We start from the raw sequence: 16773 nt of genomic DNA, 5'->3' as shown, positions 1-16773 counted from the left end.
GCATTCTTGGTGGGTTTCAAGTTCTTTTTTGAAATTCGCATAAATTTGTTTTCATAATAAGCTTTTACTATTATTTTACCATTCCTGAATTAACTTCTTTTTATCAGCGGGACAGTTTTTTTTTCAAAACACGTTTTTAAAATGTCGGTTGCTATTGGCCGTGATTCACTTTTTACTGGGCTGCATCTATCACTGCAACCATGATTTGTCCTGTTTGCATGGCCTTTTTTTTCTCCTTTCATTTTTATTAGGTCCATTGGTATCCCCTTGATAGAGGCTACCTTCTATCGACATTTAAGTTCCGATTGGAGACAAAAGAAAACGAGTCCCTCTGGTCTTCTCTTCTAACCTTTTCTCATCGTAAAAAGTTTTCATGACCCCTAGAAAATGTCCCGAAAGTGTCACGCCAATGGGATCCGTTACTCCGGAGGTATAGCTTTTTTTTACACACAGGCTAATTATTTTATCTTTTTTTCGGCAGAAAGGTATCTACTTGTTAGAGGCTACCTTCTATTAGAATTTCATCTCGACTGGAGAATACGTGCCAAACCTTAAATCCCCATCTGCCCCTCCTCCAAAGTTTTCTCACTACGTAAATTTGGAAACCCCCATAACCCAAGGAGTTTATCCTCGAATTATTGATTTCTGTCAACCCAGCTGCTGTAAAACCTCTTGATGATTATATGATTATATTTCTGTAACACTAGATGTAGGCCCGATAGAAGGTTGTCGAGTTATCTTGTATTACATATTTTACAGCATTGGCAAAAACAAGGCCATACCCAGGATTATTTTTCGGAGAGGGTTTCACTAAAAAAAATGGGGCAGGGGGTACACAAAAAAACCCTCAAAAACGCATACAAAATTCGCTTATATCCATTTTTGTTACGTTTTTACGAGTCGGTCAAATTTTTTTTTGGGGGGGGTTTCAAACCAGGTACCCCCCCCCCCCCTGGATACGGCCCTGGACAAAAATAAATAGTCAGTACGTCTAGTTCACCATTTCCTTGATGATTATCTTTCCAATGTTTTCCTTGAACTGCAAGCCCAAAAAACAATAAGTATACTGCAACGGCAGCAATGATTCAGCCACTGTTGCCAACCGGTGAAAGGAAATCCCTAGATTTTTGTAATTTTTTGGTTGATTTTGGTGATTTTCTTCAATAATTTAGTGATTTATGTGCTGATTTAGTGATTTTTGTTTAAGCAATATAAAAAATCACTAGAAATAGAAAAAAATCACTAGGGGTGGCAACTCTGGATGCAGCACATCGACTCCCAATTTCATGTGGCTAACTTCTTGCTGAAATCCCATATTTGGAGGGGAGACTTAATGAGACAACAACTGACGGCTTATTTCAGCCGAGGTGGTTTCGAGTCCTAGCTCCTGAAGTAACTTATCTAAGCGTAAAATATTAATAATGATACTAGGTGTCGAAATCCAGGCTGAGACAAAAAAAGGTCCGGTGGTATTTTGCACAATGCCAAAATTTTCGAAGTCTTCTTGTTGGCAGACACTGCTTCAAGTCATTTCATTTGTAAACTTAATATAAAAAAAGCAATTTTTCAACTGAAAGTTAGGAAAAACAATAAAACTTAAAACGAAAAGTGATTATTCTATATATGAGGGGGGCTACCCCTTCCTTAACCATCGTTCTTTACGCTAAAGTCATAGCTTCTTAAAAATACTTCTCATTCAAAATCAAGGGCCCTTGTGTTTGAGAAGTTTTTCCTAAAGAATCAAGGCAAAAAGTCAAACTTTAGCTTAAAGAGCGAGGGTTGGGGACGGGACAGCCCTCCAATATACAAAAAAATTTTTGTTCGTTTTAGTTTTACTGTTGCTCCGTACTTTCAGCTGAAAAAAACTTTTTTTTTTATTATTTCTAACTGTTTTTAAAATCATACCAGGAAATCCAGGAACCCCCCCCTATGTAGCATTTCTCCTGGAAAATTCTTTCCCCTCAAAAAATTATCCTGTGAGAAATATCCCCCTCCCCGCAGAAAATGACCCGGAAGATTTCCGCATATTTACCATTAACAAATAGGCCTACTGTATGTGAACAATTTGTGGGGATGTTTCCCCCCCCCCCTTTTTCGAAAATTACGCAAATTTTCTCCGGCTCGTAGCTTTTGATGAATAATATTAAATTGAATGAACTCTTTGAAGTATTTGGAATCAGCAGTGTGCGTGTAACTGAACCACCGTGTAACTGAACAACAAGCAACTGAACACTCGTGTAACTGAACCACCAGGCAACTGAACCCCATTTAACTAAACCCTCGTGCCACTAAAGCCCCCGTACAACTCAACCGCATTTAACTGGACCCCCGTGTAACTGAACCCCTGTGCAAATGAACCACCGTGCAACTGAAGCATCATGCAACTGAACCACCGTGCAACTGAACCACCTTTCAACTGAACCACCATGCAACTGAACCACCGTGAAACTGAACCCTCGTGTAACTGAACCATCGTGCAACTGAACCAGTGAATTCAGTTTTTCAGTATTCTAAAAATATGAGGCAATATTATTGGGTAAAACACAAGTTAGAATTTTTACATGTTCAACCTTGTTGGAATTGTTTGTTTCTTAAAGTCATGATATAAACGCCTGTCAAGATCATTCATAAAAAAGCTTTGTTTTATTTTTGAAAAAAAAAGAGGAAGAAGAAGATTCGATGTCATAAACCATTAAAGCTGATTTTTTTTTTCAGATGAACCAGACCTTTGTGGACGTTAAGTAATAAACATACGTGTTTGAAATATTTGACCTTTGTGAATCTAGATAACAAATTTTAATCATATGTCTGAGGAAATTACAGCTAAAAAGGATATGGGAGGGTGCCTGGTTGCACTCCAGCCTTTTTTCCAACAGCCCTTAAACATGCGCAGAAAGTTTAAACTTCATACCCTCAGGTTTATACCCTCAGCTGTTCTTGACATATTTCAGATACGTCGTCTTGTAAAACGGGATGAACAAAGAACCCCTTGATTTAGTTGAAGATGCTCCTAAACATTTTCCGAATGATGTGACGGCTGATACCATCAGCCATTGGAGATATTGCTGGTATTTCCTTTTCACGACCAATAAAGGAAATTAAATGTTTTTTGATTGTGTTTGGCATTCTTCTTGACATTTCCCTGACCTTAATGCTCCATGCTTTTTTTATAGGGTAAAACATGCCCTCTTTTCTTGATAAAAAAAAACACATTGTATTATGTTTAAGAGGTAATTACTTGGCCAAAAAAAAAAAAAAAAAAAAAAAAAAAAAAAAAAAAACTGTCGTCCTAATCCAGCAATTGAGACAAATTTGCACTTGAACGAGGCTCTCACCTTACACATCCTTCCAACTACCTAGGACCAAACAGTATACCCAAACCATCAACCAAATAGAAAAGTCCAAATCCATGCAAAGTTGTCATCAATAAATGTAAGTCGATGTAAAATTACCAGCAAAAGCACCTTAAATCTAGCAAAATATTTCCAAGTAAAACTTTCCATTTAGGGCTCATCAGAAGAATACCACCAGCCTTAACGGGTTTCGAGGCTTTACATTCTTTACCCAGCACGGTGGCGCCTCTACCATAAGATCTATATGGTACCCCTATGTCAGGTCAAACCTGTGAAATACATGCATACTAAAATGTCAACCTACTAAAAATTACATACAAAAAGTATTTCAATGTTTCCATATTCAAATCCCAGAGGTCACTGAAAGAGACCATTCTGGAACAAATGAAGACATGTCCAGATGTAACTTTTATTGGTATCTGGAACCAATTACCAATTTAAAAATCCTCAAGCTTGTTTGAAACCCCTAGAAACTCAAACTGCGAGAAATTATATTAAAATATCATTCAGTATTTCTTTATAATTTTTTGTATATTTACTTAAGAGTTCATGATACATGAAGCTAAATTTTTTGAATTGCCAACTAATTTTTTTGGCAGAAAAACCTCTTAAGATCAGTTTTTCGCTCAGCTTTTTACATCTATTTTTAAAATCTGTGTAATTGCTACATATTATTGCATACCTAAATAATTGGGAATAATAAGACCAATAAGTAATATTTGAATGTATATTACTTTCAAGATATGGAAAATTAATTACATCAAAATTAAAATCATCCGTTTTATTATATAATTTAAAAACTAATTTATTATTATTTGAAATATTAATATTTAAATCTAAGAAATGGTCGGAGTGTCCCATCCCATAGCTAGGCTCAAGAATTAACTCTTGTGGATAAATATTTTTTGAAATCTCAATAAACTCTGAACAATTTATTACCAAGAGATCGTCCAGATATCTTTTATTATTTGAAAGGTTATATTTTACGTTGCTTGGGCTGTTTTTATTTATCATGTATTCATATTCTAATTGACTTAAAAACAGGTCTGCTATGAATGGACTTGCATTCCCACCCATAGGAATACCTACAGTTTGTTTATATAAATTCCCACTAAATCTTATAAATGTATTAAAAAGAACAAATTCCAGTAAATCGCATACCATATCCAAGCTATAACATTTTGAATTAATAGTGCTTTTAAAGAAATTCGTCCATCGGGCTTTTTTATTATAAGTATCAATTTTCAAAAATCCGATATTAGACAAAATAAAAGATTTCTTTATCACCGTTTTCAATTTTTCGAATACTAAATTTAGTGACAAATTTGTATACAAAGTAGTAAAATCAAATGAATCGACTCTTTTAGCTGAAACATTCACCAAAGAATCTATCACTTGTAACGAGTCATTAACACTCCAATAAGGGTTAAAGTTAGAAAATTTTTTAATTCCAGAGCAAAATGTTTTAAATTGATTTCTAATTTCACCTAAAATTAAAGATAAATCAGTAGCCACAATTCTGGTTGGACACCTTGCTGCCCCAGCAATAAAACGTGGTTTTGGTGTATTTTTGTGAAATTTTATCGTCCAATATAAGAAAAGAAACTGTTTTTCATTATCATTTATTTTAATATTGAAATGTTTCAAAATTCTTTCCTCTATATTTTCAATTAAACTATTCTCCTCCATATGGGCCTTTTCGTATGTATTTGTTGTTTGTAACTCTTTTGATAAAATATCACAATAGTTTTTGACAAATTACGGCAAAATTAGTGCTTTATTTATCAGCTGTTACAATTATTAAGTCATTCTTTATATTCTTAAGCGATTGCTTCATATTTTCATTATACAACATGTATTTTTTCAGTTAATATTTAGTATTATTACAATACACGTTATTTCTTACACCAGTCAAAATCAAGTTTATAAAATTCTGAAATATATCAATAGTAATTTTCTCATTATTGCCTAAATTATCAATAAATAAGTTTAAATCATTTTTTAATCACCTAAGGATATCTGCTGGCCTTATGTGGTAAGAAAGACGGAATTTAGCCCACATGTTCATTATCTTTTGAAGATCACGTCTATTTATAATGAACACATATCACATTACGATCTGCCCATGAGTTTGATCCCCAATTCAGTAGAAAGTTCGTACAATTCCAAAATAGTTTCCAAGAACACACACGGTCCAGTCTCTTAAGTCTTGAATTATAGTTCAAAATCATTTGACCAATTGTTTTTGAAAATTTATATGTTAAAATTGGACTACCATTATACACCAAATAACATGGAAGGGCGTTCTTTACTCTCCGCTTGTTTAAGATTCTTGGCAAATTAATATCTTCTATTTGTTTAGAACAAAAACTAATAGACAAATATAATCTATTATCCTTATTTACAATATTTTCAGATTTATTGTATTTTGAGATAAATTTTGATTTAGCTAAAATACAAACTGCATCATAAATTAATTTATTTTTTGAGTTTTTAATTATTTTTTTGATCTGTTTCAAATAAAACGTTCATCTCAAAATTATCGATTGGATGTATTTGGGAAAAAAAGAGGGTGTGGGTGGAAGCCCTTCGATCACTTTTAACTCTTAAAAAGTACACCGGAACTTTTGATTTCCAATCGAATGAGTACCCCCCCCCCCAAGCTCATACAAAAATTTTTTCCATAAAAACCTTATGTGTTGACATTGAGAAACTAGCTTAACTTACAGCCCTTGCTCCAGGAGCTGCTGATGGGGTTTTTAACCCCAAAGGCATGGTTATTTTACCCTTAGGGCATTTTGAAAAATAAATTTTTCTTTTAATTTTGATCGAATGCATTTGGGGAAAAAATGGCGGTTAAGAGTGAGAGGCTTATTGTACTCTGATTACCTTTTATTCTTCAAAACGGAACTTGAAATTTCAATTTCCAATCGAATGAGTCTTCTCCAAAGTTTGTACGACCATCCCTTCTATAAAATCTCTATTTTTTTTACCATGGGTAACTTGCAATAACCTACAGCCCTTGCCCCGAGGACTGTGAGATTTTTTGTTAATCACGTTTTATTATTCGATTGGAAATTGAAAGTTTTAGTGCCCCTTTTAACAGTTAAAAATGGTTGAAGGGCAACCAGCCCCCCTTCCCCAGAAAACACCTCCTGTGGAAAATAGCTCTGGAAAATACCACCTCGCGGAAAATACCCCCCCCCTAGAAAATACCTCCCCGGAAACTTCTCCTCGAAAATACCCCTTGCGGTTGTTTGGTATCCAACCACTTTCGACTTATAAAAAAAAACTAGAACTGCCTGGGGATTATGAATAATTCTACCTCCATCCTCCTTTCGTCTCTCCCCTAGAGCTAATTTTGTATTTATCCGAAGGCTCAATGAGAGTTGAGATGTTTTGGCATTAAAATGCACCCTTCGAGGTGTCTCCCTCTCTCCCTAGCTGCAGAACATTTAGAGCCATTGCAGAAGTTTAAGTACCTTTTTAAGTTTTTTAATTTGTCCATTGCTTACAGATAGTGTTTGTTATTGAGAAACATACGGACATTTTTCGTGTGGGAGTTTTCTGAGGGGGAGGGGAGAGTTTCTGTAGGATTATCCATGATAAGAACATTATTCCACGGGGCGGGGGGGGGGGGGCAAGACACACATAAACTTCTCTTTTCCACTTTCCTTAGCACTTCTCAGCTAAACTAAAAAATAACAGAGCGAAAATAAAATATTCCAATTTAGACGACCATATTTTCCGCGAGGAGGTATTTTCCAGGGGAAAATTTTTCCATGGGTGAGGTGGGGGAGGGTATAAATGCTAGACTCGTAGACAGTGACACGGCAAAAGGGACCCCCATTAACAGACATAAAAAAGAGGCAATAAATCTGGCTATATGAGTTTGTGACGTCCAATTTTCTTTGTTTTTGTGACAACAAAACAGAGCTGTTTTTATTTAATCATCTTGAACGTCATTTATATTATGACTTTAAAAAGCAAACAATTCCAACAAGGTTTAACATGTAAAGTTTCTAACTTGTGTTTTACCCAATGTAAGTACGGTGGTTGAGTTGCACGGTGGTTCAGTTGCATGGTGGCTCGGTTGCACGGAGCTTCAGTTACACGGAGGTTTAGTTAAATGGGGTTGAGTTGCACGAGGGCTCAGCTGGGGCTCAGTTGCACGAGGGTTCAGTTGTACGGTGGTTCAGTTGCACGGTGGTTCAGTTGCATGGTGGCTCGGTTGCACGGAGCTTCAGTTACACGGAGGTTTAGTTAAATGGGGTTGAGTTGCACGAGGGCTCAGCTGGGGTTCAGTTGCACGAGGGTTCAGTTACACGGAGGCTAAACTGCACAGTGGTTCAGTTGTACGGTGGTTCAGTTGCATGGTGGTTCAGCTGCACGGTGGTTCAGTTACATGGTGGTTCAGTTACAGTGGTTCAGTTGCTTGGGGTTCTGTTACACGGTGGTTCAGTTGCAATAGAACCGGAATTAGCATAAAAAAAACAATTTCTTTTGATGTATGTATTGTTGCTAAAATTCCTGTTTTTAAAGTTTTAGCTATTATTCGGCCGAGTCGCTACTTACTTACAGTTCGTTATCATAAACCATTTGATTTAGCTTAAATCATTGATTTCGTACTTAACTTCAAAGGAAAAATAAAAATTTTTGCTTAATAAAGTTAGAAATTTCTCAAAATTGAGACCGTAAGTCCACTGCCGTGGACATTCAAAAGGGGAAGAGGAGTGTTTGTCGAGACCATACTCAAAATACAGGAGTTTTTCTGACCAAAACCGTATCTTTTGATAATTCTAAGTCGTCTGGTTAAGCTTCGGGTCTCAATAGAATATAAACAGTTTTTCCGTTTTTATATCTTATCCTTCCTTATGTATTAACTAATACGACTGAAAAAATCTATTTTTTCTTATTAATTTTTTTCTCTGTAATAATTTCATTTTAGGCTGCGAGACGCACAAGAAAAATTGCGACACCATCACCCACATCGTCACAGTCGACACGGTTATGGAAAGGAGTTACATGGCGATTCTGACAGCAGAAAAGCTAAAGGTTCGTTCATGAAGATTTTTCGCTGTTTGAATCATTTTTTTTACTTTTTTTCAAAAAAAGCTTCCACTAGATTATAACAAAATTAAAAAGTTAATTTGAAGAAGTAACATCAGGTACTTATTAGCTAGGTCCGATCCAACTCAACAGGTATGTCATGAAAGAGTGACTTTCGCGATTTCGGAATGTTCTTAAAAGACACACAAAAGCGATATCCCTTGTATAGCTCTAGAAGTGATTATATAGAGGGGGAAAGGTAAAGGTAGACCCTCCCTTCCCCCAGTCAATCCGGCTGGAAAGAATGACTTAAAAATGGATTGAAGGGTGATAACCAATAGAGACTTTCTGGAGGGCTAAAGCAGAAGCCTCATGCAGGGTTAGATGGAAAAGTAGTATTTGCCACTGTTATAATCTCCTTGAATATTTTTTAAAGAACTCTGTCATCATCAGATCTACCAGAATGGGTTGTCAAATTTTAACCAAACGTAATATGATGCACATCTGGTGTCCTGGTTGGCCTTTTGGTGATTAGCACCTAGTCTAACTCTGTGGGGGTCTCTAAATTCCAGCTATTAGGATATCTACCAGAAGAGGTTATCATGCTTATTTGGCGGAAGACCTTATTCTATGTGTCTCATCTAACTGTCAATGGCTAAATGACAACTCTCTGTGTAGCTGATTAGCAATTTTCTCCGCCAATTTGCTAATTTCTAAGAGAAAAAATCACTCTTTAGTTTTTTCATTTCTACATTTGTTCTTTGACTATTTCTTTGTTACAGGCCATTGAAGTTGAAAAATGTTATGCTGTGATCAAATTCCTATTAGTACTAACAGTTTCTATTATCCGGTAGAACTGATGTCAGTTAATTTTAATTGCTGGTGAAATCCTTTTAGTGGCCTAAGAAAAAAAAACCTCCAAGCTACATTGATCATATATCAATGTTATCATTGATCCATTGATCATTATTTACATTGATGACATTGATCATAATCCACCGTACTGTCTCGGCTTTCGAGGTTTGTGAAACTGTTAGATACCCCTTTTTTTTAATTAACTTCATTGGAAAAACAGCATTTGTGAAAAAATTTTAGGTACATTTTGCGGAAAACCACCACAATTTTACAGATTGCAGGCAATTTTATCTGCCACTAACATGCGCTTATTGCAAAACTATCACAATTAGTATTTCTTATTACTTTAATTTGTATTTTACTGAAAAAAATTCAAATAAATTTACTGAAAAAAAATCTGCATTGTCAGTTTAGTATACATACGCTGATATTTGTCCCTTAAAATCTTAATTGATTTTTGATTTCTTAAAGTTAAAAAAGTAAAAACATTTAAAAGAATTTTTCATTAAGGTACAAATTATGTTCAGGCTTTTAGAAAGCTTGGGGTTTAAAACCCTACTCATATTAATTTCTGCTCGTTTTGAGTTTACCTCTTATTTATTTTAATATGTGTTTGTTTTGGGTTTCATTTATTTATTGATACTGATTTGTGGTAGTTGTATTCTTTGTAGATTATTTGATTCTATTTTTGTTCATTTTGGTGTAATGGATTTCTTTACCTTTTTTTAGAAACTTAATTTTTTGAAAAAGTTTTTTTTAATTAATTTTGGTTCGTTTCATATTGACTTAGTCTTTTTCAGGGAGAAAGACTGAGCCTCTTCTAAAGTTAAAAAAACACCCTTCCAAAAAACCTTAAATACCCCCTGGGCATAGCTTACAATCCTTGCCCCTAATCTCTGAGGATTGTTTCAACCCCAAAGGCCTTGATTTATGGTATTTAGACCATTTTGAATAGAATAGCTATCTCAAAATTTCTATTAGATGCATTTCGGGATAATACCTCATGTGTGTGTGGGGGGGGGGTTAGCTGCCCTCCGATCACTTTGACTCTTAAAAAGAACACCAGAACGTCTGATTACCATTCCAAAGAGCCCTCTCCGAAGTTTATGTGACCATGCATTCTATAAAAAACCTTACATGTCCCCATGGCATAACTTATAACCTTTACTCTGAGGGCTGGGGGTTTTGTTATCCTCAAAAACATAATTTCCAGACGGTTCTGATACGCCTAACAAAATGGATATCTCAAAATTTTGATTGGAAGTGTTTGGAGAAATTCTGGGCGTGGCGGGGGGCATTTGCCCTCTGATCACTTTCTACAAATATAAAAGGCACTTGTCTTCCCAATCAAATGAGCCCTTTTTAAGCTTCTAAGACGAAACATTTTATAAGAACCTTATATGCCCCAAGGGCATAGATTACGACCCTTGTCCTGAGGGCTATAGGGGGGGGATTTTCATCCTCAAAGACTTAATATACAGACCTTTCAAATACGTTGAACAAAATGGCCATATCAAAATGTTGATTGGAAATGTTTGGGGAAATGATGGGCGTGGGAGGGGGATTTTTCCTCCGAATACCTTCGACTATTAAAAAGGGCGATAGCCCTTTTTAATTATGTTTTTATTGAAAGCTTTTAATAAAAACCTTATATGCCCCCAGGACATAGCTTATAACCCTTGCCCTGAGGACTGTGGTGGGTTGTCATCCTCAAAGACCTAATTTCCAGAACTTTCAACTACGTTGAACAAATTGGCTATCTCAAAATTTTGATTGGATGTGTTTGGGCAAGTGGTGGGCGTGAGAGGGGTGTAGTTGCCCTGCAATCACTTTCTACTATCAAAAAGGGCACTAGCCCTTCCAATTTTCAATCGAATGAGCTTTTTTTGAAGTTTCTACGACAACCCTTTCTTTAAAAACCTTATATGCCACCACGGCATAACTGAGGGTTGTAGGGGGGGGGGGTTGTCATCCTCAAAGACCTAATTTGCAGAATTTCAATGACGTTGAACAAAATGGCTATCTCAAAATGTGTTTGGGGAAACGGTGGGCGTGAGAGGGGGGTTAGTTGCTCTTCAATCGCTTTTGACTATTAAAAAGGGCACTAGCCCTTTGAATTTCCAATCAAATCCTTACTTTCAGCTGAAAAAAATAGTTTTTTTTATTTGATTTCTGACCGTTTTTTAAATAATGCCAGGAAATCTGACTGCACTTCCTTGGAGAAATGCCCCTCCCCATGGAATTTTTCTTTTGATAATTCAACCCCAGTGAAAATTTACCCCAGATAATTGAGACGGAAAGACAAAGCAAGACATAAAAACAATGTCTCTACTGCAAGTTTCTCTGATATGCTGAATCTGATGGTGTGATTTCATTAAGATTCTTCGACTTCTAAGGGGCGCCCCCCCCTTTTCAAAAATAAGGCAAATTTTCTCAGGCTCGTAGCTCTTGACGGGTAACACTAAACTTAATGAAACTTATATATTTCGAATCAGCATAAAAATTTTAATTTTACTGATATATTCATTGGTACTAAAATTCCGTTTTACTTACAGTTTGTTACCGCGTCGCTCCTTACTTACAGTTTGTTACCACGAACTGTTTGAAAAAGTACAAGACGTTCGAAATAAACATACAGGTGATCCATGAAAAACGCTTAAATATATGTCGGAGCATATAGTATCCTAAGGTCTTTGACTGAGGTAGAGTTTAACCCTTTCAGACCTGAACCAAGAAGGAGTTGCGTAAAAATTCTGAAAATAGCAGAGAGTGATCCTGGAGGTTCAACTAGAACATATTTCTTTTTTAAAAAAATTTATTTCATTCCAAATCCAAACTGTGAATGGTTACCATATGGTCACGTCAGGTATATACAGATACTATTTTAGGTGAAAATTTGTGAAACAGTTGCGATCTGAGTTCAAACACAGTCGAATTTTGCACTTCGAACACATGATTCAACTGGTTCCACCCCTAACGCACTTCTCATAGCGACACCTTCCCTTTTCAGTCGTATCTGGAAAATGCGAAGTCTGGTCAAACCTCATTGATTCTGAAGGCATCCCGTCTCGCGAGGTAGACGTATTGCGCTTCGTCACTAATAAGGATGGTCTTCCAACTCGAGGACTTTGAGATACGCCAGTAAGAACCAACCCACGAGCAATGTCCATTTTGAAGTACAGTAGAGACATATGCTGAACATTGGTCTGCTTACACTGTCGGCGGTGTATCAGCCAGGCGTTGTTCACAGCCATGTCAAAGAGGTAGTACACAATCCTCATATACCATTTCTTCTAGCGAATGTCCGTCCTGTAAAGCTCCAGGAACATGTCAGCAAGATCTACGCCCCCCATTGATTTGTTTTAGTCACGGACGATTCGGGGGCGATCAACTTCGACGTATTTCCGTGTTGTGCCATCCCATCTCTGACACTTATCAATTGGGGTGACTGCGCAGTATGACGAAGCCAAATGGACTGGTTTGTTGTCATACCATTTTACTACCGATACTTCTGAATGTATTTCAAAACGAAAGTCCACTGACCCTCGTCCATTCTTCTTCATGTTGGCGTCGGTATCTAGAACAGCGCCCCTCATTCTGTTGATGCGTATCGAACCACATGACTCGATGCCATATTCAACCCGAAGCTTGTGAATGAGATCGATGCCAGTATGGAAGTTATCAAAGAACAGCTTGAAGTTCATGAACCTTGGCAGATTTTCTACAAGCCGAAGGACAACGTCAGTACCTTGGCCAAGTTCAGAAATTTCAACATATCCTTTTCCTGCATATATCACTATGTCACAAACTATTCCGTTGATGCCGGCTCTTGTGAAAACCTTTACACCCCACGAGTGGGGTTTGTCCTTCAAGTACTGTCGAAATCCAATTCTTCCTTTGAACGAGATCATCTGTTCGTCAATACTTTGGATCTCTTCAGGGTCTATTTTTTTTCAGATTCTCCCTGAATGCGTCGTACAGTCTTCTGATCTTGAACAGTTTATCATGACCAGCCTCCCCTTTCGGTATCATTAAGGTGTCATCGCAAATGTGGAAGAAAGATCTCAAGCTGATGAACCTATATCTGCTCATGGTATCAGCCACCGGGGAATATCGTATTCCATTCTCCCAGTACATTCTCACAGCCGGAAGCTTGAGAATGCTCATAAGCATTTGAACTCCAAGAAATCTCTGCAGCTCTTCAAGAGAAAGTTTCAGAACAAGATTTTTCTTTCTCATGGTATTCAGGTTCGTTTGGTCCACAATGTTTGAAAGAATGTCTTCTGTGATAAACATTCGGAAGAGATCATGGGGCGTTTGTACCTCGTCATAGTGTGGCATAGAACCCTTCCAGGTTATATCTCGAGGTTCGGGCTCTATTTTTATCCACTTGTATTGCTTTGCCTCCTTTGCTACCTTCATTTTTGCTACTGGTTTTGCCGTGACCTGAGGAGCATCAGTTGGAGTTACTAGACCGGCCACTGCTTGGGAAGGAGCATTTTGCATAGCTATTGTAAGGACAAAGGGTTCAGCAGGTGCAATAACTGTTGCTGACTGCATTGCAGAAGAAGTTGCCACTGGTGCTGATGATGTGCTTGAAGATCTGTTTGACGCTGCCGTGTCATTCAAGCCCGGGAGAGGCAAATCAAATTGATACATGTCATCGCCATTGTCTAACTCGAACCTGCCAAACATTGATCAAGGGATGTCGTCTGTGTTGTCAATATCCTCGTCATCACTTCTGTCTTCATTGCCAAAGCAGTTGAGAGAACGTAGAGGTTGAAATTCTTGATCTGGATTGTCTGGTGCCCAGTTTGGGTCGTCTTCGTTGGACGAGATATCGAGATCTGAATCTCAATCAGGTATCAATCAGGTCTTGGTAGCTCCTCTACTTCTTTCCTTGATCAGTCTCTCTTCCAGGGGCTTAGGACCATGACCTATCATGGAGTCAGAGCTCGTGCTTGGGCCAGCTAAAATGAAATTCAAGGTAAGTGCATCACTTAATAATAATAATATTATGCAATAAAATAGGCCATTGGCCTCTACACTTGCTTGAGGCATCAAACAAAATAGCTCTTTTACCCTTGTTACCAGTAAAAAGGAGGAACAGAAAGAAAATGTGCCTATTCCCGATCATAAAAAGGACTTGCTGCCTCGTTTGCTGTACAAATCTGCCTAGGTGTGGTTTGGCAATGAATGCCTGACCTGACCATTTGGTAACCGATCGTTAGCAACCTTGTTTGGGGCTAAACTACAGCTCAGAATTGGATTAGTGAAATCTCATTCGAAAGATCGCATTCTTAGCTACAAAATAATATCATAATCAGGCTCTGAACTTACCAGAAACGTCCAGGTCATTGAGGTCAAAATCTGAACCTTTCCTCTTTTTCGACATTTTATGTTTTGTCTAAACTTGGACGCTCGCTCGACCGCTCGGGTAAAGCCTTGAGGGATAATAAATTCAAACGCGATAGAGCCAAGCAAGCGCTATCTAGTGGAAAAGAAATCACGGTTGTAACTTTGTCGAGTCGAGAGAAAAAAATAGGGGGCGAGGGGTATCCGTATGGTGACCACAGGCATGAAAGGGTTAATGTATTGGAACAAAAATAGTGCATGATTAATTTTTAGTTTTTTTTTTAGTTCAGCTGAAAATAATTGCAGTTTTTATCCACTGAAATTGCTGAATAAATCTGTTTTTAATTCAATTTTTCAGCACTCTGCCATGCTAGAAGTTTACAAAGATGTGGCAACATTATTACCGATAAAATTGAAAATGACGATACCCTTACAAGAGAGGAAAAATGTGGTATAAGACAGGTAAGATTACGGTACATTTCCCGGAGGGGATTAAAGAACTGAAATCTCCTCCGTCTCTAAAGAAATCTTGAGTTACATGAATATTCTATAGTATAGTACGGTATATTTGACACACAAAGAAACCGCAGGGCCATGGCCACAAAAAAAACATACAAATGCAATCAACAACATACAAATACAGTTAAACTATTTAACTTAAACATTTGCTCAAAAAGATTAAAGCACAGAAGACCATTAAAAACACTAATACAAATAAACAAACAAAGACATCACATAACACTCTCAGGATGGGTAATACCTACACGAATAAGCCGCGCCAGATTATTCTTGATGCTAATGAAACACCCATTTCCCATTAATTTTACCACCCAAGGCTCATTCCCTCGTCCACTTCAAAAATTTTCTCTCTCAAGACCTCTAACCCTTCACACTTCCCCAGAAAATGCAATAAAATTTCCTCTCACTCTCCACACATCGTGCAACTCTAAGGACCACTGTTCATTCTAACACTTCCCAAATATCTTCTTCTTCCCCTTAAATGCAACAGAAAAGCTTGGTGTCTCTATAAATAATCTTTTGACGAACCATGGTTTTACCTAAGAATTTATTTAAGGGGTGGCTTAAAACTCAGCAGAATCCTGAGGAGGGGTTTTTTACTTACTTTATACACATTTTAGAGTCAAAAGAGTGATCCAACTCACGATAATTAGATGAATACGAACAGTAAAAGTTGCGAATTCGCAATATTTGAGTATTCCTTTTTTCAAAAACAAAATCGACCTTCAAAATGAACAAAACTCTAATATTTTTATGTTGTTTAGGACACTTTTTTAACACGGAAGTTTGCGAGGTGGGGCCCGTTAACTCGCCTGGGTGGCACAATAGATTTATTTATGATTGACAAAATCTTTAGTATCCATTCTACGGCCACTGGTTCGGTGCTATCTCTCCTGGTGAAAAGAAAGGGGCCGCATCACTACTTCCCATGCTCAAGATTGGGGACCGTAATTCTCCTAAATGGGGTTTTGGCTATTGTGATTTCAATGGTGCTGATTTAATTTCGATCCAACACCATTTTTGAGGGAAATCAGGCTATTCATTGAAACTCCGGTAAATTTGTTTTCGCATTAAACTTTTACTATCAACATTAACCAAAATAGAAGTTGCCATTCCTGATTCAACTTGAAATGATGAATTCTTCCTCACTTTACAGTTTTTCTTTTTTCAGAACACATTTTTGAATTTTCAGTTACTATGGGCTAGATTTCATTTTGCATTAGGTTGCATCTCACGTTGTAATTATGATTTGGCAGCGTCGTCTAACCTTAGTACTGAAGACAGAAAAATTTTAAATTGTAAATCATCATTAAAGTGCAAATACTGACGGTCATGGTGAATTAAACGTCAACTTAAGCTAGAAAAGGAACGACCCGGCTCAATAGTAGCCGAAACTCTAAAAAAAGGAATTTTGATAATAATAGATACATCAAAAGAATCCTATTTTTATGCTGATTTTAAATATATAACTTTCATCAAGTTTAGTTTTACCCAGAAAAAGTGACGCGCCTGAGAAAATTTACCTTATTTTCGAAAAAAGGGGTAAACACCCCACCATAATGAAAATCACACCATCAGATTCAGCGTATCAGACAGCCCTACTGTAGAGGTTTCAAGCTCCTATCTGCAAAAGTGTGGAATT

The 16773-nt window shown here is 37.1% G+C and overlaps 1 protein-coding gene across 3 annotated transcripts in view; it reads left to right on the top strand.

Annotated features, from left to right (window-relative positions):
• LOC148949016 (uncharacterized) overlaps positions 1 to 16773 on the top strand; it is a 60659-nt gene that overhangs the window by 40184 nt on the left and 3702 nt on the right. For all 3 annotated transcript variants that reach the window (XM_089094177.1, XM_089094176.1, XM_089094175.1), the window contains exons 3-4: positions 8302 to 8408; positions 14971 to 15074. In XM_089094177.1, coding sequence (XP_088950303.1) covers positions 8302 to 8408; positions 14971 to 15074 — 211 coding nt within the window. The remainder of the gene's footprint in view (positions 1 to 8301; positions 8409 to 14970; positions 15075 to 16773) is intronic.

Source organism: Artemia sp. Qi Xiang Cuo, chromosome 9, assembly GCF_049724085.1.
Source record: "Artemia sp. Qi Xiang Cuo chromosome 9, ASM4972408v1, whole genome shotgun sequence".
NCBI lineage: Eukaryota > Metazoa > Arthropoda > Branchiopoda > Anostraca > Artemiidae > Artemia > Artemia sp. Qi Xiang Cuo.
Note: the sequence above shows the minus strand (reverse complement) of the source record. Positions and strands in the feature narration are given on the sequence as shown.